Genomic DNA, 25000 nt, shown 5'->3' on the forward strand with positions numbered 1-25000 from the left:
AACACACAAACGCACACACACTTCCCATGCCGTGGTCAAACACACACGCACTCGGCTAAAACACGCACCCACACACACTTTCCGGGCGAGTAAAAATGCCGCAACGCCGATCCATGGAGAGGAAGCTCTTCAGAAACACGAAACAGCGTTTGCACGGACGACAGGGATAAGCTGTCAAACACGTTCGCACAATTTATGACCTTCAGGCGGATGGGTTGCTGCGTTGGAGCCCTGCCCTGGGAGAGAGCTCGTCGGCTGTCACCGAGGGCTGCTGCCAGGGGCGGGAGGAGCAGGAGAGCGTTCTCTGATACGGCGTACGGTCGCCAAGACACGACCGGAGCAGGAAGACTACTGCTTGGCCGAGGGGCGAAGAGGATAAAAAGCTCTGGGAATCTGCGGTCCGGTTCACACGAGGCGGGCCCGTCAACGACATTAGCGATCGCTCAAAACGCATAGTTCTTATTTTGATGGACGTGACCCCGAAAAAGCCGTTTCAGAGGGACGTGACTGGAATGAATCAAAAGGCCCTGACGGGAATCACAGGTTTATGTGTGTGTGTGTGGGTGTGAGTGTGTGTGAGAGAGAGAGAGAAAGAGAGAGAGAGAGAGAGAGAGGAGAGAGAGAGGAGAGAGAGAGAGAGAGGAGAGAGAGAGAGAGAGAGAGAGAGAGAGTGTGAGTGTGTGTGTGTGTGTGTGCAAGTGTGCAAGTGTGCAAGTGTGTGTGATTTGTCTGCCTGTCTGGCGTCTGTCTGTCACACACTGTATACGTGTCTGATCACACACACCTGCAGTGGTTTGTCTGGGAAATACTCAGAGGAAGCAAGTGGGGTGAGGGGGGGAGCTACACACATGTGTGTGTGGGAAAGGGGGGGGGGGGGGGGGAGTCAAAGGAAGGGAAAGGAAACCGAGAAATAAATAGGGCCTTTGTGCTTTCGGCTAAGTAAACACCTGTGGACCCTGCGGTCTTCCACGCTGCCGCCGTTGATAAGCCCGCTTCACACGCGGGCTATCACTGTGAGAGAGCGCCTCGCATCCCCAGGACGGCCGGAGAACCCTCTGTACTCTCTGTCACCTCTCCTCTCCGCCTCGTCCTCCCACGCTTTCCTGTCGGCCACTCACACACACACACACACACACGCCAGCACGCACGTACACAAACACCCACAGCGCTCAAATCGAGGTCGGTTTCTGATTCATTCGCACCCCTTGGTCGGACTACCCGTCCGAAACACTCCTCGAAACACTCCTCGAAACACTCCTCGGCTCTGCGGTAAACGAGGGTAGGTTTGAATTGAAACAGCTTGTGTAGTCTCGTGTCTGGTCTGGCTTTCGGGGGAAACGACGTGTCTTTTTCCTCCGCCCGTCAGCGCTGACGTGATAGGACCTCGCACTGTGGGGTCGTCGGTGGCAACAGCCGCCCCGAAGCGACGGTAAACGGGTCCACCCTCCACCTCGGTTCTGATACACTGCTATTGTCACGAGGTGTTTGGGCCTCCACAGCAGGAAATTAGAGAGGCTGAAGGCACGTTTGTTATTCCATGTCTTAGAAAGGAGCGGGGATAAACAAAGGCCATCCAGATATCCGGCTATTGGCCAAGAGTCCTCTAGCAGAGACAGAGCAGTTTTAATAATAATAATAACGTCCTCCAGCAGACGCTTTTGTCAAAAGCGACGTACAAAGGAGGGACTTTAACCTGCGACCTCCAGACTTGTTGCCGAGCTACCGGTGAGATACACCCTTCCCTGGGTCCCAACAACATTTGCAAACTGATATAATTCGAGACGCACATTCCAATCGGCCCGAGAGAGGACCGAGTCCGAATGACGGCATCCTCTGCGAATTCTTTCCTTTCCTTTCGTTCTCTCTCTTTCTTGGCTCCAGCCCCCGGCGGGGGGCCTGAGTAGAACGTGCCGGAATGATCGAAGCCTTCCCTCGTTGTCGGATTCTGGCATATCGGATGGGACCGCTACCCGCGGGGGCTTGGCTTGTGCTGAGGGCCCCCCTGTGGGAGACCCGGGGATGCGATCCCAAAGCTTGGGAAAACGGCCAACAGCTGATTAGGCAACAATTGAACCGACTACATATGTTTTATGGGGTTGTGGGGATGAGAGGGGGGGGGGGGGGCGTGAGGGAGGGGGCTGGGGGGAGGGGGGTCGTTCTTTTGTTTGCTGACAAAAATATGTAACGAAAACGGCCCCTGACGAGAAGCATGTGACTCGACTCAGCCCGGGGGTTTTGATCTCGGTGGGATCCGAACCGAGACTGGGATCCTTCCTTACCCCTTCTCCTCCTCTTTCATCTTCTTTCGACGCTCTCTCCTTTCGCGTATCTCCCCCCTCCGCTTCCTCCCTCCCTTCCCCCTCTCCTCTCTTTCCCTCAGGGGCGATGTCCATATGCCCTATGACTCTGTGGAGAGCCGGCAACATACGCTCTCCAAACAGTACGCTAAATGAACCGGCAACAATGTGGGATCCCGGTATTTTTCTAAACCTACTTCAGCTGAACGGCAGGTTGATCCCAGAAGCCGGTAAACGGCAGCACTTTGAAGGCCGGCATACCACATTCTATAAAAAGAGACGGGGGGGGGGGGGGGGGGGGGGAGAGAAAACAGGTCGTTTTCTGCCCCCTCTCTCCCACTCTCCCTCTTTAGGGGGAAGACGGGGGTAAAACAAGCTGGGAAAACAGTTAGCGTAAACGGTGCGTGGTCGCCGCCAGAACACCTCTGCTAGCCCAGACCCCCTCCAATGAGGAGGACAAGAAAGCCGGTCTCCAGTATCTCTCTATCTCCGTGTCTCTCTCTCTCTCTTCCAACGAGAGAATCCCTTCATACATGAGCACTGCCCGACCGGAGATGAAAGCGGAGGGTTCAATCTACCGTGAACAAAAAAAAAAGACGATTCCCAGGACTGAGGGGGGATCGCCCTACTGTACGCCGCCGACCCGGTTACCACGGAAACCCTCGGAGGTGAGGAAGAGGACACGCCAGCCTCGCGGCGAGTAAATCCCCGTACAGTAGCCCCCCGAGGAATGCAGGCAACTTCTATCTCCATCCCTCTCTCCCTTTCTCGCTCCTTTCCTCCCTCCTATCTTGATAAATCCCTTGATAAATCCCACCACCATCGCCACGCCGACCCCTCTCCCTTTCAAAAGGAGCACATTCCAGGGCGTGCTGCTTTCTGCGTTTTACGAATCACGTCGAGGTATGTCAGCACCTCGGCGCGCACCTCCCTTTGTGGATTCGGCGGGGTCTCGGAAGAGACAGTGCTTCACTATGTTCACGAGAGCAAGTTTCCACGCTCGTTTACGGGGCTCTATAAATCAGCGGCAGCGCTGGCGGAGTCGTCGGACGAGAGCTTAGGACGAGGGTGTCGGTGAGAAGGGGGGGAGGCGGGGGGAGTTAGAGCAGGGATGGATGAAAGAGAGAGAGGCCAGGAGGTAGGCGGACCAGATGAGAGAGAGAGAGAGAGGGAGAGGGAGAGAGAGAGAGAGAGAGAGAGAGAGAGAGAGAGAGAGAGAGAGAGGGAGAGAGACAGAGAGAAAGAGAGAGAGATCTCACGTTCTCAGTTTCAGAGTGGTTTTGGCCTCTTGTCTCACGAGAGGGAACGTGACTGTGGAAACGCAGAGTGAAAAACAAAGATGAAGAACGAGAGAGAGAGAGAGAGAGAGAGACAGACAGACAGTCCCTACCTCGAGGAAGCAGGTCCCCGCCGGCGTGTTCTCTTTGACCGACACGTTGTAGAAGCTTCCGGAGAACACGGGCGCGTTGTCGTTCACGTCCTGCAGCACCACGTCCACCCTCGCCGTCGACGACAGCGGGGGCCGCCCGCCGTCCGTGGCGACCACCGTCACGCTCGGCGCCGGCTCCGACTCGTAATCCAGCGCGGTCGCCGTGGTGATGATACCCGTCGCGGGGTCGATGGCGAACCAGTCGGCGTGGCCGCTCTTGTCTTTGAGGAGGCTGTAGCGCACGTCGCCGTTGGGGCCCTGGTCCTTGTCCCTGGCGGTGACCTGGAGCACGAACGAGCCCGGATACACCACCTCGGGGATAGTCTGTCGATAGGCCTGCTGGTCGAACAGGGGCGGGTTGTCATTCACGTCCATCACCTGGATGGTGAAGGACGACTCGGCCCTCAGCGGGGGGGTGCCCGAGTCGGTGGCCATCACCCGGAGCTCGTACGAGTCGCGTTCCTCGCGGTCCAGCTCCTGGTCCACGTAAATCAGGTAGATGATGCTGTCCTTGGTGGTGAGGGCGAATTTCCCGTCGCCGCCCTCCAGGGAGACGTTGACGTTGGCGTACTCGCCGTAGTCCGGGTCGGTGACGGAGATCCGGGCCACGTACTGGCCCGGCTGGGCGCCCTCGGAGATGCGCGGCGAGCCGTCCTCGCTGAGGAAGATGATGGTCATGGTGGGCTGGTTGTCGTTGTAGTCGCGGACGTGGATGGTCACGAAGGCGTTGGTGACCTGACGGGGGGGAGGAACAGCGTAACTGGCTGTTACAACTCGGCAAAACCTTCAAAACATCATCGCTTTTTCTTCAACATAGCCGTCTGACCAATGCACATTGAGCAGTACATTTTTTGAGTAGAATCAATAATCCGGGGAAAATATCTAAGTTACATAAATCTAATATCTAAATGATATCTTCCTTTATAATAATTTCCCTTATGATGTGATAATTATATTTTCCCTTATCTATATATATTTTTGGGGGATATGTACATTACCAGTCAAAAGTTTGGACCAAACTTTTGACTGGTACTGTACATATCTGTAAGTACATACATATGTACTGTAAATACATACATGTATATGTCACTTGGATCTAACGTGTTGCAGTTAGTCTTTATACAGAGTGTATAAATGATTACGATCCTGTCATATTGAGATACAGTATTAGGTGTATTACGGTATTTGGGGCTGTGCCAAGTGCTCCTACAGGGGGGCATGCTCACCTCTGGTTGGCTGGCATTGTCCCTGGCCTGTACCACCAGCTCATGCACCCTCTTCAGCTCAAAGTCTAACGGCCGGTTCAGCGTGATCACGCCAGACTTGGTATCCATGACGAAGTAGCGGTCCGGGTCACTCTGCCGCCGGTTGATCTCGTACAGAACCAGGCCGTTGTCCCCCTCGTCCGCGTCCGACGCAAACACCTGCCGGACAGGAAGTAGGAGAGCGGGGAGAAAACATGGGTTATGGTGATCACTTCCTGTTCTCCGACCTTTCCCCGATGGATCAGGCTCATGGGCAGACCTGCCGTGTAGTAAAGAATTCGGACCTTCAATGTTTTCGCTTTTGATCAAAGGATAAAACTCTAAAACATGACCACATCTTATATATCATAATAAGTGTTATGTTATGAATCGTTCGGTTACATGTCATCGATTTTGCTCCTGATGGAAGGGATTCAGGAGCAGGAAAGGCCAGAGAGGCGTCCAGTACCTGCAGGATGTTGCTCCCCTGAGGCAGGTTCTCGGAGATGATGGCGTGGTATCGGCTCTGGTTGAAGACCGGCGCGTGATCGTTGATGTCCGTCACCGACACCTCCAGGGTCATGGCCCCGGTTCTCTTGGGCGAGCCCCCGTCGAACGCCTCCAGAAGCAGGCTGTAGGACGAGCGCTTCTCCCTGTCCAGGATGGCATTGACCACCAGGTCCAGGTACAGGACCTTGTTGGCCGCCCTCTTGGTCTCCAGCCTGAAGGCCTGGCCCACATTCCCGTCGCGGATCACGTAGCCCTGGGTGGTCAGCTGGTCCTCGTCGGCGTCCGTGGCGGGGTCCAGGGAGAAGCGGGTGCCCACCGCCGTCTGCTCCGGGATCTTCAGCGGCGCCTCGGCTCTGGGGAAGGTGGGCGCGTGGTCGTTGATGTCGTTGACCGTGATGGACACCTCCACGGTGACGCCGGTCATGGTGACGGCGATGAAGCTGTAGTGGTCGCGCTCCTCGCGGTCGAGGCGCCGCGCCGTGGTGATGATGCCCGTGGTGTCGTCGATGTGGAGGTCGCTGCCCACGCCCGTGCCCTCGTGGTCCGAGATGAAGTAGAGGCTGGCGGTGACGTCGGGCGGGAGCCCCGCGCTGATGTCGCCCACGATGGTGCCTTCCGGCTGCTCCTCGTCCAGTTGGAGTTCCAGCGCGCCCAGCGCCGAAGGGGACTGGCTCAGAATCAGCTCCAGGATCGCGAACGCCAGCAGGAGGAACCGCCGGCGCCGTATGCCCCAATACACCCTCAGTCCACCGGGTCCAGCCCCGGACCCAGAACCTTCGCTTGTTGTCCTCATGGCTGGCTCCGCCTACACCTGCAGGACAAGAGAACAATGTCAGTTCAGGGTGAAGTCTGCCTCGCATCCTTTGAAGAACGGGACAAGGTTTCCAGCCCAAGGCGGAGAAGGACTGAAACAGCACGTACTGCCCCAGATGAAAGGGGGAAAATGCTCGACAATTTGATACGTTTGTATATAAATGTGAGGTACTGAAAGGTTATTAAGACTTTTGCCAATTAGGGTCCTTTAGTGAGGATAGAAAGTAGCAGCTGGGAAAGTTTAAAAGTAAACCATTTCATGTGTGTGAGACCAAAAACAACATCCCAGATGAGATTCGTTTTTTGGCATCCAATGAACACTGCAAGCATACACAAGCAATAATATGACTAAGAGGATGATTGTCAGTTTATTTAGATTAATAGTTGACTTAGCGGATAACATTCGAGAAGGGGTTTAGATGCCGGCAGTAAACATGTGCATTAAGGAGGCTGTTAAAATTCAACTCCACACTGCTCTGTAATTGAAAATTCTCTTACACCTCTCATGGCAGATCACACACACACACACAGTTGGAATGCATGGGAAAGTTGACTTTTTCGGCTGCATCTGGGTCTCTGTGGGGAGTGTAAGCATCAGAAAAGATTGTAAGCCCGAAGCACATGTTTCCTCACACTCTCAGCCATGCACACACACACACACACACACACACACACAAACACAGCAGCCTCCTCACACACACACCACTACTCACGGCTGAGCCCCATCACCGCCCCCCGGTTACACACACACATACACACACAGCGATGCGCCAAAACACACTCAAACAGGATCTATTAAAGTTTAAATGAATTGTGTGTGTGTGCATTTGTTTTGTGTCAGTACGCATCACCATCTTGAGAGGGCTGCTTAGCCTGCCAAACCACTGTGTAGCTAGCACTCTGGTGACATGGAGGTCGGTTTTCAAACTGAAAAAGGAGTTAACCAATGTATGCTGGGTTACACTTCCATGCAGATAACAGGCTGTGCAATGCTCAAAAAAGATAGTATGCACACACACACACAAAGACACACATTACTTTCCTGTAAGCATTCCTGACGGCGGACTCCAAAACACTTTGACCACTTTCCTGTTTATGATCACGACAAATATTTATTAAATCTAACCAACAGGCCCATAATTTGTTTACGATCAAATCTGAGTATTTATGAGACTAAATTGGGTTTATGGCTTCGTTAAGAACATTTCACAGCAAGGGACGGCTGTCCAGGCTAAATATTATTCATCTATAACACAAACAAAGGGGAACGGTATCGATGATCTCTGTGTTCCTTTGTGCTCATCCACATCCACCCCTCCAAAAGCGCTGACTCAGCCGTGCACACGGTGCAGACATGACAGTGTGATTGTAGGTCTCCGTAAAAAAATAGAAGCCAGGATGTTTCCGTCCACGGGAAGGCCCATGGGAACACTAGGGGACAGGAGACAGGGCAGGGGGGAGGTTCTGTCTGGCCTGTCCCACACACACACACGGCCTCGCTCTCCCCCAGTGCTTGTCGGCTCTGCAGCGTTGACACCAGGAATGTCCTCCAGCCCCCCCCCCCCCCACACACACACACACACACACAGGGAGAACCCTTACAGATGGACACACACACACATATAGAACCCTAAATGAGGCTTACACATACACACGTGCACTTGCACCGACACGCATGCACAGAAGCCGCCTCACAGAGGTACACACACACGCATGCGCTCACACACACGCACGCGCGCGCGCACTGACGCAGACAGAACCACGACCACAGCAAAAGAAAGGCAGTATTCTGGCATCTGAAATATAGGTTTGCCAGAACTCCAGTACACAATCGTTGTGTTCCACAGCAGTGCTGGTAGGTAATGATAGGTTACAAGGCTGACTGTGGTGTAACAAAGCATTTACCCCCCCCCTACCGCCACGCACCCCCCCCCCACGCCCCTCAACCCAAACTCCTCCTAGCCCCCCTATCTTACACCCCCCCCACGCCCCTCAACCCAAACTCCTCCTAGCCCCCTTATCTTACACCCCCCCCCCAGTTCACCTCACCACTCTCCTCCCACCACCCTCTCCATCCTCCCTCTTGCCCTCCTATCACACCCCCCTTCCCCCCCCACCCCCCCCCCCCCCGCTCCGACCCCTCCACCTTCACTGACCTTCAGAAGCTGAACACCCCACCCCCCAGCAGGTGTTCTCTCTGAGAGTGGACATTAATGAAGTCTATGGCTCCACTGGGATGGGGGGCTGGGGGGGGGGGGGGGGGGGACAGGGGTGGGGGTGCTTCTTTTAGGGGTCTTTGGCCTCTACATCTGGCCAGCATGACCAAACAGGGTCATGGACTACTCCAACAACACACACACCATCACACACGGGGGAAGCACAAGCTGAAACGTACATTTGTAAACGCAGGCACGCGACCGCCTGTGTGCGTGCGTGTGTGTGTCAGGAGAGTGGGAAGAGGTCAAGTAGAGAATCTTTCCCTTTCGGAAAATAAGGGGTTGGGGGGGGTGGGGGGGGTGGGGGGGGGTGGGGGGGGGGGGGGGGAATCTGAGATGAGGGGAGGGGAAGTTCTCCTTCTGTTGGGCCACGCACGGCCAAGGGGAGCAAACTGAGGATTGGAGTCTGGCTTTTGGAGACCTCCGTCTGCCTGCCCTGAGATGAATCACCGGCCGCTACACCGCCAAAGAGAGTGTGAGAGGAGAGGAAGAAAAAAAGAGAGAGAGAGAGAGAGAGAGAGAGAGAGAGAGAGAGAGAGAGAGAGAGAGAAAGAGGGAGAGAGAGAGCTAAAGCGAGAAAAATAGAGGGAGATGAAAAAAGGAAAGAGAGACAGAAAAAGAGGGAGAGAAAGAGACGGAGAGGGAAAACAGAGAAGCTGTATTTCAGACGGGTGGGGGTGATTAGACAATAAAAACGGCCTTTGGCAGGAAGGCCCAGACGTCCACAGAGAGAGGCGGCCGTGTTGGAGGGAGAGACGGCCGCGAGAGAGAAGCGATGGGGGACCAGATCCAAACAAGTGTTTGGACCCCACTCACCCCCCTCCTCCCCTCACCCCGACCCCAAACACACTGCCCCTACAGATCCCTGAGCACCCAGGGAGGGGATGGGCCCGGGGGGGTGGGGGGGAGATTATCCAGAGGTCAGGGTCGATGCACAGGTAAGGCCCGGCGAACGCCATTTTACCAAGCGCCCAACCAGGGAAGGAGGGAGGACGGCCTCCACGTCTGCCGCGGAACACGCTGGGAAGCTGTCCCGTTTCACGGAGGAACCGGGTAGAGGAAACGGCTGAATTCTTTGCAGTACGCCCCCTAGTGGTCAGGGTGTGTGTGTGTGTGTGTGTGTGAGGGGGGGTTGTGTCTGTACGCGTGCGTACGTTAGTGCCTGTGTGTCTCCGAACGTACTGTGTGGCAGTGACATCATCTCTGCGCGACCACACTGACAGGCGGCGCAGAGACCAGGAGGGCTCCATGCAGTCTAAGCCACACACTTTCTGGCACGACACCCCCGTAATCTGCCTCTGCTGGACGCAAGCCCCCAAAAGCCTCAAACACATGGGCCTCTCTGCCTCTCTGCCTCTCTGCCTCTCCGCCTCTCCGCCACTGCAGGCTCCTTCTCGATCTGCCACCACTCACAGCCCGCGCTACACACACACACACACACACTCACTCAGACACACATGTGCACTATGCTAGACCATACAACCAGAATGGAGCAACTGCTACCACCAGCTGCCATACAGCACATTTGCACACCCGCAAAGACACACAAACACACACGAATCCCATAGAACTAGAAGAGAGTGTAGATTTGACACACTAACTATGTGTCGAATGATTTAAATCACTCTGCGGATGTTTGTGTGTGTGTGTGTGAGTGGATATAAGAACAGCACCCCCTACTGGTGCCAGGCAGAAAATACACAACTTTTTTTTCTCCATCACCCCCCCAATCTGTTCCTCCTCCTTCCCCCTATTCCCCTCCTCCTCCTTGCCTGCATCCCCTCTAATGGCTGTAGCAGATCTAGTCGGACACGCCATGGCCAACCGTAGCCAAGTTAAACAGGACCCACAGTCACGAAGCGCGGAGCTGAATGGCCGTTCTATACATCTCCCCCGTCTCCCTATTCTTAGATGAAACCGATTATTAAAAGGCATGCGGGAGACGTCTGCCGGGTTTGTGTGTCGGGGCAGGGGGGAGGGGCGGGGCGGTGCGGTGAGGGGTTAGCCTCCCAGCCCCAACTGTCTCGCTGTCACCCAGAACAAACACCGAGGCGGGGCCGGTGATTGACAGCGGCTTCGGGGGGTGGAATGGGGGGGGGGGGGGGTAGGGGTGGCCGGTGGGAGAGAGGGGGGGTAACCGAGATGTTGTTCTAAACATCGAGGCTAAAGTCAGATACGAGTCTTCACTCCTTCTTCCAAGATCAAAACAAGCAAAAATTGTCGGGATCCAAGTTCAGCTTGAATCACCTCTATCCGCAGACCACTGTCCTGTCCAAAAGTGAAATCTCACACAAGCTTTTGAGGCAGTCCCTCGATCGTGATTGGTGCGTTAAAGGGGAGTTTAACCTATAGGAATTAGTCTACAATGGGCACCAAGTACATTTACATTCCGTCACCAAGTACATTTAGCAGACGCTCTTATCCAGAGCAACTTACAGTAAGTACAGGGACATTCCCCCCAAGGCAAGTAGGGTGAAGTGCCTTGCCCAAGGACGCAACGTCATTTGGCACGGCGGGGAATCAAACCAGCAACCTTCTGATCAATAGCCCGATTCCCTAACCGCTCAGCTATCTGACCCCCTGTCAGATGTACCTACAACAATCGTCTACGAGGGAGAAAGAATCAATCCTCTCTCCCCTGAGAGAGTCTCTTCCTTTTTCCTTGTCTTCTCTGAAGGTTTAGATCTGGTATTGGGTGTTGACATGTCTTGCCATCAGTAAAGCCCCGTACGCTATCGCATGTGAAGAAAAGGCCATCCAAATAAGAAAAATGGGATCTGATTTGATTTGAGCACATCATTTCAGGAATGCATCATAGGGATGAAGTTTGTCCAATCAGCACAACAGCTGGGCTCTCTGTGGGGGTAGTTCCACTTGAGTGAGAACAGCTTTAAAAGAAAAAGGAACAAAAAAAGAAAAGAATAAATATATAACATATTACCGCCTGGGTGTTTTATGGCAATCTGCAGTCACCTCAACATAGGCTCAGGTTTCACCTCCAGACCAGCAGTCGTTCTAGAATTCTAGCATTGCTGAGGGGAAGTGTACGGGTCAGGCTGTGTGTGTGTGTGTGCGTGTGTGTGTGTGTGTGTGTGTGTGTGAAGGGGTAGACTACACTGGTAGTAGAAAAGGCTTACCGTGGGGGAGGAAGGTTGTGGCTGTGTAGTAGGTTGGCTGGGGAGGGGGGCAGGAGATGGAGGAATGCTTTCCATCTCGGTTTTCATAGTGTTTAGCGTGCGTGTGTGTGCGTGTGTTTAAGGGGTATGACTGACCCCTGCAGTCTCTTGTGTACCCCAACTCCCGGATCTCTGGATATAGCCACAGCCTTCTTGTTCCCAGCTGTCAGCAACGCTGTGCTTGAGTGTGTGTGTGTGTGTGTGTGTGTGTGTGTGTGTGTGTGTGTGTGTGTGTGTGTGTGTGTGTGTGTGTGTGTGTGTGTGTTGGAGGCTGTTAAGTGAGAGGTGAGGGTGACAGACGGGTCTTGATGAGTGATGGAGTTTATAGATGGGTGAAGGGTAACGCACAGAAACCCGCGCACACACACACACACACAGCCCGGGCTACAAATCCAGGGTTAATTAACGGGATGAACAGGCATTCCCTTCATGAGCCACACAATCCATACTGAAAACAAAGGTCAGACTTTGCATTCATGAGGGGATCCCCAACATACCACCTTCTTTGGGTTGAATTAGCATGGAGCTGACCCTAATCCTGCCTAATGCTAGTGTGTGTGTGTGTGTGTGTGTGTGTGTGTGTGTGTGTGTGTGTGTGTGTGTGTGTGTGTGTGTGACTGCACAAAGCTAGTTTGGGTGAGGGCGTTCCTTCTGAACAACACAGGCAGCCAGACAGTGACAGACGACTGCGTCATGTCTACTGAAATATACATGCTCTCAGCACCAAGACGCAATCAATATTCATGCAGCGAATGCAACGGCCAGTTCAGTTGAGACTGTGTCACACCCGTCCTGATCCTACTGCCTCCAACCCAGGGCACAAGACTTGGGAGACGGATGGGGATTGGTGGAGCTTTCTGAACAAAGCCGCGCGATAGGTTGAAATGGAAGATTGTGAATAAATCATGACTGGGAAAGGCCAATGGTTTCGGCCTGGCGTTCGCTGGTGATTACTTTCCCCGACGACAAGTTCCAGGTAGAGGTTATACGTGCGCGGGATTACTGGAGTTGCAGAAATCCACCAATCATAATCAAAATTTTGTGGTTAGAAGTCCTTTTTACAGGTAACTTCCTGTAAAGAGGGCATCTAACAAGTACCAACATACTATTTGTTGTCTTTACTAACCCAGAGCACCTGGGCGGTGTCGTTTTCCAGTAGTTCACCCCCAAAACGTGTGTTTTACAGGGTCAACCGGGTCACAGCAACACGGTGGCTCTCTGTGTAGCCTCCGAACAGGCTCCGGGGTTTGGAAATACATTGGAATCGCCCTCGATTCTACATCAACAATATAGAGCTCCTTCTGTTTTTAATTCGGGCCCATGAAATGATGCTCTGGAGGGTATTTATGGAAGGTTTCCTACAGAAAACGTAAGAAAAACAAGCAGTGAGCTCACCGTGCGGCATAGGGTTCAGACCTGCAAGCGGTTTGAACTGGGGTTTAGCAGGGCTAGGACAAGGACTGAGGGGGTCGAGAGACTACTACTACAGCTGGGCTCAGGGCTCTGGATTTCAGCCAGAGATGAAGCCGAGGGAAAGCTAACCCACGGTTCAAACCCATTGTGTAGATTTGGATTTGGAGAGTGCTCTGTGAGGGACTAGCCCAGTCCCTCACACCACAGCTCCCAGTAAGGCAGGTCCCAGCCTGGGCCAGAGCTGTGGCCCAGGCTGCTCCATTTACATTTAGTCATTTAGCAGACACTCTTATCCAGAGCGACTTACAGTAAGTACAGGGACATTCCCCCCAGGGCAAGTAGGGTGAAGTGCCTTGCCCAAGGACACAACGTCATTTTGCACGGCTGGGAATCGAACCGGCAACCTTCTGATTAATAGCACGATTCCCTAACCGCTCAGCCACCTGACCCCCCCAGTAACCCTGACCCCATTTCCCCAGGCCCCCCCAAGTCCCCCCAGCGAGGTAAGTGGCGTGCCAGGCTAGCTCAGCAGCATCAGGTGAACTAGGGCCGGATATTCCTCGGTCTCACCCCTTAATGACATCACCAGAGGGGTCACACGGGCACCCCGCTTCCGGACACACACACACAAATACACACACACAAACACACACACGCGTGCAAATACATTCCCCTGTTACCTCGCATCCTGGTTTTTACTGCCAGACTGGGACATGGAGAGAGAGGAAGGGAGAGAGGGAGAGAGAGGAGAGAGAGAGGGAGAGAGAGAGGTGGAACATGAGAAGGGGAGAGAGAGGTTAACAGGGTATGAGGTTTCTCGAGAAATCGTAACTGTGACAAAGGCAGAAACACAGTCATAAACTTGACGTGAGTAAGGAAACAGGAATAACACACACACACACACAGACACAGACACAAACCCACACACACAGACACACAAAGACACACAAGGGGCCGTGCGTCCAACTGTACAACCGGTGGCAGAGCCAGAGAAAACATAGACCGGGGTCACTTTCTGACCCCCCCCCCCCCCAGCCCCCGCCCCCCAACCTATACACACACAACAGGTACCATATGTGCATGTGTGTCTGTGCATTCCTATCAGACACAGAGAGAGAGGGAGAATTTAAGGTTCTGATGAAAGGTTCGCGGTCTGGGCAAGAAACAGAGATAAATAGAGAGAGAGAGAGAGAGAGAGAGAGAGAGAGAGAGAGAGAGAGAGAGAGAGAGAGAGAGAGAGAGAGAGAGAGAAGTCCGTAAGGTAGAATAGCAGCAGCTGCCATCGTGTGTCCGTCGTCGCCTCCAGCCCATAACAGCCCTGGTTAATATCCTTAGAGGGGCCACAGAGACACCGGGACAGGACCCTCTGTCAAACACCATCAGCCTCCACGGCAAAGACTGTGACAAATAACCCCAGCCGAGACCACCGAGGTCCGGCCTCCCCATCCATAACACCATCCCCGGTCTGCTTTGAGATGTTTCCCCCCAAAAACTGAAGCCGTTTTCCATCTCGCCGAAGGAGGACATCGATTTCATCGTCTTCCCTCCGGGGGGGGGGGGCAACATGCGGCGATTGAACTCTGTGATTGAAGTTGAAGGAGGGAAAATGGCATCAGTGTTGGGTTTCCTTCCAAGTTGTACGCACACACACACACACACACACACGGCCATTCACACACTCAAATGTCCAGATGGCCTTGTAGTGGCTATGCACACACTTGACGGGTCAGTATCGCATAACGACACAGAGGAATCCTAGTACTTATTAGTACGCTGACAGAGGAAGAGGGGAAAGACAAAACAGTGGACGAACAGCCGAAAACAGCCTGGGAGGAAGGAGAGGATCCTTCCTCCTAATCACGTCAAACACACAAACACACGCACGCACGCACACACCACCCTTCAAATTCACCCCAACACTTGGACAGAGGTTCACAAAGTCACCGCCAGTGACCTCGGGTCATGTTTTTGTTGAGACATGACATAAATATTGATAGAGGCGACTCAGGGTATTTCAGTTGAGGAGTTTGCCAGTTTCAAATTCAATAAGGCTGCCTGCGTCTTCCTGAGGGATCCACTCAAGCATCTATTTCTCTGTGAGAAAGTTGGACCTCAGCTGTAAGTCCATCAAGATGATACAAAAGTGGATGGCTCAGAGGGCTGAGGGTTTCCACGTCCAGGTCCTGGCCAGGACAGGACACGACCCTGGAAATGATCTCATTTTGGACTCGCTCATATCTCTTCGGAATGCTCTCTATTTATTTTTTGCCATCCCTTTCACAAATTATTTAGCTCTCTGTCTCTCTTTGTCTCTCTGTCTCTCTCTCTGTCTCTGTCTATGTCTCTGTCTCTCTCTCTATCTCTCTCTCCGTCTCTCTCTCCGTCTCTCTCTCTGTCACTTTCTGTCACTCTCTGTCTCTCAGATGAAAATACTTTGTTATTAAATGATTCATCCCGGTGACTCCCTGGTTATTGTGGAGAGCAGCTGTTGACCAGTGGAATGTTTTGCTATCCGGTGCCCTAGTTAGAACAATGATGGCTGACTCTGTTCCTGCGTGTAGTACCCCAATCGGAAAGCACAAATCCACCGGCATTGATTTGTCTTGTATGGTTAATGAATCGACAGGAAATGAGATCACTGAGGACATGGGTGATGAATGAGACTCTGAAACCTGAATAAGCAGATCTGAGTCAACTAATCGATAAGCCAGTAATCGATACTTAACGAACATGAAAAAGCGGCGCATCGGGTTGCAGGAGCACGCAATACGTCTTCATGTTCATCTCGTATAATCTGAGGCAAACACATTCATATACACCTGCCGACTCCCTCTCGTCCTGTTCCTGCTTCGTGTGTGTGTGTCTCTCTCACACACACACACACACACACAGAGTCTCTCCCCTGTTCTCTCAGCTTGCGTAAGAGCGTAGCAGCACCAGAGCCGGCCTCCCCCTGGCCTCGGAGCAGCTCCAGCCTCGCCGGGGGCCTGTTTCGAGGCCACCGCCACTCTGATCCTCTCGGTTACATCATTAAAAACACATGAAAGGCCCGGCGCTCCGGCAGAGCCCAGGCAGCACAGCCCAACACAGCAGACACACTGCTCCTCCTTCCGTATCTGGCTGTCTGGCTGGCTGGCTCCTCCGGCTGGCTGGCTGTCTGGCTGGCAGGCTGGCAGGCTGGCTGGCTCCGTCTTCCTGGCTGGTTTATTGGACAAGCCTGTCTGCTTGGTTATCGGTCTGAAGGTCTGTCCGGCTGTCTGTTTGGTTAACTGTCTGACTGGCTGACTGGTTGGCTAAATGTCTGTTTGTCTGTGTTCGTCCATCTGCTTGTCTGGCCGTCTGTCGATCTGACTGTTTGTATGTCTGTTCATCTACCATACATCTGTCACCCATCCGTCCATCCATTTACAAACAATGTCTATTTGAGACCTGTGTAGAGGGCTGTACTTGGCCTAACTGCTGACAGTTACACACAACTGAGGAGAGGCCCAGAGCTCCAGAGATCCCTTCCACACACAGGGGTCTGAGTGGCAGGCCTGGCCCGCTCAGGAGGAGCCCTGGCTGGGGAAGCAGTGGTCAGCGCCAGGGTGGATTAAGAACTTAGGAGCTTCCTCCAGGAAAAGAAAGACCCACTGCCAAGAGGCAAGTTCCCAATCACGTTAATGCCCCGTCTGGCCCGAACCAAACACACTGGATCATCTGAGTCAGAGAGCAGACTGAATTTAGAACCACGCGTTCGTTCTACCGGGGAAGAACCAACGGTTGTCTCCAGTTAGTTCTGCTGGGGCCTAACCCTGGATGTTTCCCTCAAGAGAACCTTCTGGAACCTCTAGAACCCTCAGGCGGTCATACATCCCTCAGAACGGACAAGCTTGGCATAGGAACGTCTCAGGAGATTTCCAGCCAATCCATCAGTCTGTTGTATGACGGGCTAGTTTAGTGATATGGCTTGTGATTGGCTGGGCCAGATACACAGGCAGGAACATCCTCCCTGGAGCTGAAGATGGATCCTGTGTGTGTGGAGATAATGGAGACAGCGATGTTGACATCACTGGTTGGAACCCTCTAGAAGGCTCTGCAGGGGGATGAGTTATGACATCTGGCTACAACAAACAACTCTCACCGGTTTTATTGGTTCTGTTTGAAATCGGAAAAGTACAGGCTTTAAAAGTCAACTTGAATTATTTATTTTCGCGAGAGCGCGTCCAATGAGTCCGGCTGTGAGACCGAGCTCCGCATCCTCCATCGTGAACGTCAGAGGAGGCCGGGCTTGGTCAGAGGAGGCGGGGCTTGGTCAGAGGAGGCGGGGCTTGGTCAGAGGAGGTGCCACCTCAGAGAGACACGCGTGCAAACACAAACACGCACGAAAGACACATTCACATGCTGTATTCAGATTCCTCACAAATGGCACGATTGGATTAGGTGAATATTCGAACATGACCCGATGGCAATACCTTAGACTTGAAGGGGGAATAGGGTACCATGGCAACCAACCCCCCCCCCCCCCCCCCGCGCGGGGTAACGAGGGCTGTGATTTCCCGTTTATGGAAATCTTATTTCACTATTATCTTATTACTCGGGGGGGGGGGGGCTATTAACAATCCCCAGCCTTCCATGGTGGTAGTGGGGGAGGCATGAGAAGAGGAGGGGGGGTCTTGGGGGGGGGGGTATGTAAGTGTGAAAGTGTGTCTTTCCCAGTCCTGACGTTCCACGTGCACGCAGACAATAGACCACAATGGGATGCCTCTTCCCTGACTACAGCGAACCAACAATGGAAGATGGAGAATCTTGTGAGGTCATTAGAATGGAATGCAGAAATTGAATGTAAAGCCTGATTGGACATTGTTCTCACTTGCTGATGTAGAGGAAATTGAACATTCTTTTACTTTGCTTTTTCTTCCCGTCAAATACGGAGGCAGACTCCACGGCTTCGGTTCTGATGGAAGTGGTCGGTCTTAGCGGTAAATAAAAACAAAACAAATGCACCCCAGGCATCCACAGTGCTTTATGAGTTCAAAACTAATGTCAATATTTCCACTGGCTACTAGTGGAGTCAGATCAGAGAGAAATCTTATTTGTGTTTCCCCACAATCCTGCCCTGCACTGCGCAGTCATCTGTTACCCATTCAATGGTGCGTGTGTGTGTGTGTGTGTGTGTGTGTGTGTGTGTGTGTGTGTGTGTATGTGCGGATCTTCCCTGCATGCAAACTTGAGAAAGTGTGTCTGTGTGTGTGTGTTTCTCGGTGTGTATTCCAGTATGCGTAAGGGTGCGCCAACTGTATGCATGTGTGAATGCGTGCGTGTGTGTGTGTGTGTGTTAAGAGTCACTTTCCGACATTTGTGCTCAGGAGTCTAACTTCCCATGCACAAAAACAAAAAAGTCGGAGAAAAACAGTCCAGTAATGCGATTAGACCTTTCTTACTCTCTGCTTTTCACTGCGGGGAGATTTCAAAGAACTCAACTTAGGTACCCTGCTCACACACACACATGCCCTTGCTCGCTTGGCCTCTCTCTTTCTCTATGTTTCTCTCTCTCACTCAGTCTCTCTATGTCTCTCTCTCACTACACACATACACAAAGTAGTTTGCCTTGTGCTGCCAGCAGCTTTTGTGCCTTTCAGGCCAGAGCTAAAACACCTGACTTAGCTAATCAAAGTATTTATATATTTGTGGCCAGGTTCATCCCACATGTATAGCTTTTGACAGGAATGATTACCACGAGCAGATATAAATACTGTATATATATATTTAAGGAAACACAGAAACACAACTCAAATAACAGGAGCTGGGCCCTGGCGTTCAATATTTCTAGGCTCCTTGGAACCACAGACAATCATTTAGTCATCATGCAGTAGGTCAAAGTGGGTGGCACACACACAAACACACATGCACGCACGCACACCCAGCCCCCTGTGAGATCACAGGCCCACGTGTCGTGTGATCCGAGGCCAAGAGATGACGAGGGCGCCGCGCTGACGAACACACCGCCCCTCGCCGAGACAACTTCTCCCCACCGTGAGATCTGACACACGCAGCCGGCACACATGTGCATGAGGCGCAGGCGTGTGTGTGCGCGCGCGTGTACTTGTCTCCTTCACACTGACTTGAGGTCACCGCAACAGGCGTAGGTAGGCCCTCATAAAAGTCAGAAGACCTTAGCACATCCTGCCTGAACACACAAACACACGCTCGCACACACACACACTTCTCGCTCATTCTCACTCACACGCGTGTGTGTTCGCATTGGGGGTCCGCTCTCAGTGTGCAGCTCATCGGGTCAAGGGGAAAGTCAGCTATGAGGACACACAGCTGCTCGCCACGGGATGGCTTGCTGCTGACTCCAGAGCAGCAATCCCCAACCTCCCGTCTCCAGCCTCCAACAGAACTCCACGGGCTACCAAGTTCTCAAAGCTGGATGAACCCACAGTGCCCTAAGCCATAGGAGCTAAACCAGCACCCCCAAGACAGCGTAGGATATACGGCTAGGCCTATACCGCACATATGGGGCTTGGATATATCACACTGGCACTCTCCGTGTCCCGTTAGACCACCATCCTTGACAAAGGCGTGCACGGGCTCACCTCAAACTGCCGTCTCAAGCCTAGGTTGGATGAATTTGCATAATGATACTCTTTTAATCGAATTCTGCGCGCGTTTGTTAAATGTCGCCTCTATTCAGTAGCGGCTGCGCCGACACAAGTGCGCCATATGGTTCGCGTTATAACGGGGGTCGGTTTTCAGGCGGGCCGCGGGTGCCTTGCACGCCTCGTCGCTCATGGAGAAACCGATCCCTCATCGTCCTTATGCACGAGCAAGGACCGACCAGTAATACTAGATATATCGTGTGACTGTAGTTTTAGAGACCCCGTCTCTCCTTACAAAAGAAAACGAGAGCTGTGATTGACATTCCAGCGTATGGGCAAAAAAAAACAAAAAAAAAAACAATAGTCTGCCGGTTTTGATTTCTAAGATAATTGTATTTATTCCTCACCATACCCTCTAGCGTCACAGTAGCATATATCTGTGTCCACGCAGGATTTGTTCACACAAAATGTTTTGTCTTGATGGTTAACAAAATATTTCTGTCCTGATCTATCATATCATGTAATGCATGCTTTCAAATTCACACTGGGCAATGTAACAGGGGACGTTTTAAAACAACACAAATTGTGTCCATGTATTTTGTACCATAAGTCTGTCTGGCATTTGATTCTGAAAGGAAGGACCTTTTCGATACAATCAATTATAAGTGATTGCAGCTGCTTGCTTAACTGCTGCTACAGTAGATCGGCCTCGCCACGGCTCAACCACCTCCACAGTGGCGAAAGCCATTGTCATCTCCAAGCGCAGTGCCCAGCTCTTAAAGCAGCTATTCCCCATGACCACCAGCTTCACTTGGATTCACAAATTCCCCTCAGTACATGCAGGTATGGGAGGGGAGGGAGGGAAGGGGGGTTACAGGAGCTCACATCTTGTCGCGGTAAGCCCCCGGACCTCCAGCCATTCTTCATTCACAACCGCTGGCAGAAATAACCGTGTGAGAGATGGATGTGCTGTGACAAGATGCGGACTGACTCCCAATTGCGACGCTGTCGTGGCTGGATGTGAACCTGCGCTTTGGGGCGCATAGGGACCAGTTCCGAGCCCACTTACAGTACACATGCAAGGCACAGAGACCGAGAAGAAAAGGACTAAGACTTACATTCATCTGAGCCCGCTCCGCTGCTATGGATGTGCGGTGGTGCGCTCGATCCCCCCCAAAAAACGCGATTAGTATGCAAACGGGTCTCCAATTCCCTTAACGACGCCAAGCACAGCAAGACAATCCGATGGAAAGAAGAAGAAAAAAAACTTAAATGAAGAACACAGACAATCTGTCTGCTGTGTGCTACATAATATCCAGAAACGGGGAGAGAAGCTGAATATCCTCCGCTTTATCTAATCCTCTAGATTTGGGGGTTTATGCCTTCAGAATCAGATAGCGGTATTCCTTTCCTTCCCGTCCCGATGCAGGTACGCTGGTTTCCTTAAGTCTTGTGTCGTCAGAGGTAGTGGCAAGACGCCTTATTTACCCCGCAGTCGTCTCCACGGTCAGTCCGTAATCTAACGGTCTAGCTCTCTCACTATGCCTTTCTTTCTCTCTCTCTCTCTCTCTCTCTCTCTCTCTCTCTCTCTCTCTCTCTCTCTCTCTCTCTCTCTCTCTCTCTCTCTTTCTCTCTTGTCTTTCTTCCCTGTCTCAGCATCCAGTCAAGTCGGGCTGGTGACTGTTCTCGCTAGTGTGTGCGCCGCGCACCTCGCCGAATGAAACCCGACACCTCAAGATAGAGCCCGGCCCCCTTTTTCTTCTCCCTATTCCCCTCCTCCCTTCTCTAATTCGGTTTGCTAATTTATTCGACACGTGGGTACGGCTGCACAAAAGAGGAGAGAAGGAGAAAGAGGAGAGAGAAAAGTGGGGTTTCTCGTTCGCAGACTTTGGTGCCCCCCAGCTACGCTCGGGGGAAGTGGTCTGCTAGACAAAAGAGCGCGCGGCGCCACGGAGCACTTCAACCCTGCATGAGCGTCAGGTGATTTTGATACCTCCATGGATTACCATGGCAACTCCTCTGTGGCTGTACCCCTTGTCGTTTCGCTCGAGCCGTTATTGTATGACCCCTTCACCACGACGCTCGAAGCCTATATGAAGATGTTTGTAAATTAAGGTTTATGAGGCTCTTGTGCCGGCTGTAAAATGTAAATTAGTAGAGTAATTTACAAGTCTGCATAGGTCTAAGACAGCCACATAATTTAGGCTTTGCACAGACACACACACACACCATGTGTCTGTGACTAACACACTCTTCATCCAGACACTCACACGCATATAGTAAAGTGCGGACATCAGCAATAAACCACAGTCGTTCATCACACTGGCTTCTGGGTCAGTCTCCCACAAGCTTCAGTGGAGCAGAGAGGATGGGAAGAGGTCTGTGTGTGTAGAAGGAGCATGTGTTTGTGAGAGGTATACGCTTGCATGGTGTGTTTGGGGGACGAGTTGTGCGTGCATGCATGTATGTGTGCGCATGGGCGTGTGTGTGTGTGTGTGTGTGTAAATGAATAAAGGCAATTTCCTCATCGTGTGAACATTCGCCACAGCGTTTTGCGGACACCGTTCTAACTGGGAGCAGATGGGCGAGTGGTGACAGACTGGGTGAGGCTCCCCACGTCGTCATGCAGACAGAGACGGGATCTAACGCATCACCATCACACTATCTCACACGTTCATCTCATTTCTCTCTATCTCTCTCTCTTTCTGTATCGCTGTGTCTCTCTCTGTATTGCTGTGCCTATCTCTGTCACTTTCTGTATTTCTCTCACTCTCTGGGTCTCTCTCTCCTTCTCTCCATCTTTCTGTCTCTCTCCCTCCCTCTTCCTCCTCTCTCTCTCTCTCTCTCTCTCTCTCTCTCTCTCTCTCTCTCTCTCTCTCTCTCTCTCTCTCTCTCACTCTGGGTCTCCCTCTCCCTCCCTGTCTCTCTGTGTCTCTCTCGATTCCCTATCTCTGTACTCCCTCTCTCTCCGTTTGACTCTTGCTCTCCTTAACAAGTCCTCTAAATCTCAACGTTATCTGTTGCTCTCTCTTTCACTCTCTCAATCACACAAGTCATAAACTCAAGAGCGGGATGACCTCGTCGACTAATGTTGATATCCTGCATGAACTTCTCGAACCCCTGATACCCTTCACACTGTATCTCATCCATCTTTGGTGTGCGCCCGCCAATGAAACATTACCCACATGGCACATTTGATGTTTCTATCATCGATCACATGGATAATTCACCTCCTTTTCATAACACATGCACCCTTTACCATTAAGTCTTGTTTGTCTAGACCACCTCATGGTTATGTCGCATATGATTTATATTTTATATTTGATTCCATACAGTGCTTCTTGTGACATTGTTGAGTCTATGCACTCCACCCCTAAAGACATCCAGTGACAGTAACAATTAGTTCTGCCAGTCTAACTGTAATCAGAACAAACTTCCAACCAAATTGGTGCTAGTTAGCTGAGACCCAATATGCTTTCTCCCATTGGTGCTAGTTAGCTGAGAACCAGGAAGCCTTCTCCCATTGGGGCTAGTTAGCTGAGAGCCAATACGCTTTCTGTTATTGGTGCAAGGTAACTGAGAACCAGGAAGCATCAGGAAGCCTTCTCCCATTGGTGCTAGTTAGCTGAGAGCCAATACGCTTTCTGTTATTGGTGCAACGTAACTGAGAACCAGGAAGCCTTCTTCCATTGGTGCTAGTTAGCTGAGAGCCAATACACTTTCTGTTATTGGTGCAAGGTAACTGAGAACCAGGAAGCCTTCTCCCATTGGTGCTAGTTAGCTGAGAGCCAATACGCTTTCTGTTATTGGTGCAAGGTAACTGAGAACCAGGAAGCCGTCTCCCATTGGTGCTAGTTAGCTGAGAGCCAATGAGGTCACTGGGAAATGCATCGTTTGGAGGTAATGGAGGGTTCTGTCTGTTTTGGCCACCATGCTGGACTCACTGGCTTGCACACACACACACACACACACACACACACACACACACACACACACACACACACACACACACTGTGACCACAGCCCTGTATTAGCTGTGCTAGATATAAATCAGTCGCAGTTATACATTACATTAATTGACGTATGTGTACGGTACATGTGCAAAGTACAGAAAATAATTTGCGGTTATAATTGGAGCTGAACGTAACAGGTTCAGTTGTCGAATACTGTACTATAAAAAATGAAAAAAAAACGTTCATTCTATTAAGCTTGAAAATATTCCACCTTGTAAAATCATAATTCTCTGACAGACAGGCAGTATAAATGTCCAGACCACTTCACACACTTTATGGGCCATAGTTGAGCCTGACACAGGACTTAACATATCATTTCTCAATATGTCTTTGTTTTACTCATCTGCTATCTGTTCATCGTCTTGGATTCTGTTCATTTCCTGACACACATGACACCCATACACACACACACACGCGCTCTCTCACACAACCACACGTAGGCACACGCAGACACACACACACACCCGCAGGTGTCTGTCCTTGTTTTTGGACTCCTGCTTCCTTCTCTGGGAGCGGAGGGAGGATATGAGGTCACTCACACTGTTGTGTTCCGCCGAGGTGAGAGTGGAAGGGTAGAGCGTCGATCATTTGGTTTCCCCTCCCAGGGTCTGGGGTAAGAACTCACTCCATCCCATCACACACACACATATATCCGAGTCCGCAAACTCGTCGGCAGCACAGATGGGTTTTGAACATGGAGGTACTCTGCAACGTCATGGCATCACGACCCACTAAGCTAGAAGCCTAGGCTTCGATAACCCTTAACCCAACCATCTAGCACACCTAATAATAATAATAATAAGTTATAATTTAAAAGAACTAGTAACAACTGATGTTCAATTCATTAGTTGCTTGGATAAACTGAACACAGTGGTAAAGCTGTTGAGGCTATAGTTCTGGGAAGCCCTGATGTAAGAGTCCTAGCAGCAACATGTCTGCCGATCTGGCACAAGATGACTCAGCGAGTCCGGTGACCAAGCCCTCTCCTTTCATCCTCTCTAGGCGTCCCGCCAGTGGTTGCCACGGGCAACCCTCGACGGCAGGGCTGTCACGGAGGTTTGTAGGTCGTTTGATGTCTTGTGACGTGTACTTGGAGAGACTCGTGAGGGTGTCCTCCGTCGATCTGAGCTTCCCTGGCACAGGGAAGTGGTCTGCTTCACCACGGAGACTCGCAGCACGGGGGCGCTTGTCGTTCCAGCAGCTTCTTCTCCACCAGTAGCCAATTTAACCACGAGAAGAAGGCGCAGGCTGCTTGAGACACGATGGGATCGTTGTCTCGTACAGTAAAGTAAGGATAGACACATT

General features: G+C 51.9%; 1 protein-coding gene across 1 annotated transcript; it reads right to left on the reverse strand.

Annotated features, from left to right (window-relative positions):
• Positions 1-202: 202 nt before the first annotated feature.
• Positions 203-21328, reverse strand: LOC134013531 (protocadherin-16). The gene is made up of 5 exons (XM_062453038.1): positions 20801-21328; positions 5440-6291; positions 4953-5150; positions 3688-4461; positions 203-271 (listed from the first exon to the last, which is right to left on the reverse strand). The coding sequence occupies exons 2-5, from the start codon at positions 6271-6273 to the stop codon at positions 203-205; spliced, it is 1875 nt and encodes a 624-aa protein (XP_062309022.1). The 5' UTR covers positions 6274-6291; positions 20801-21328.
• Between the last annotated feature and the right edge of the window lie 3672 nt (positions 21329-25000).

Source organism: Osmerus eperlanus, chromosome 27 (genome assembly GCF_963692335.1).
Source record: "Osmerus eperlanus chromosome 27, fOsmEpe2.1, whole genome shotgun sequence".
Lineage (NCBI taxonomy): Eukaryota > Metazoa > Chordata > Actinopteri > Osmeriformes > Osmeridae > Osmerus > Osmerus eperlanus.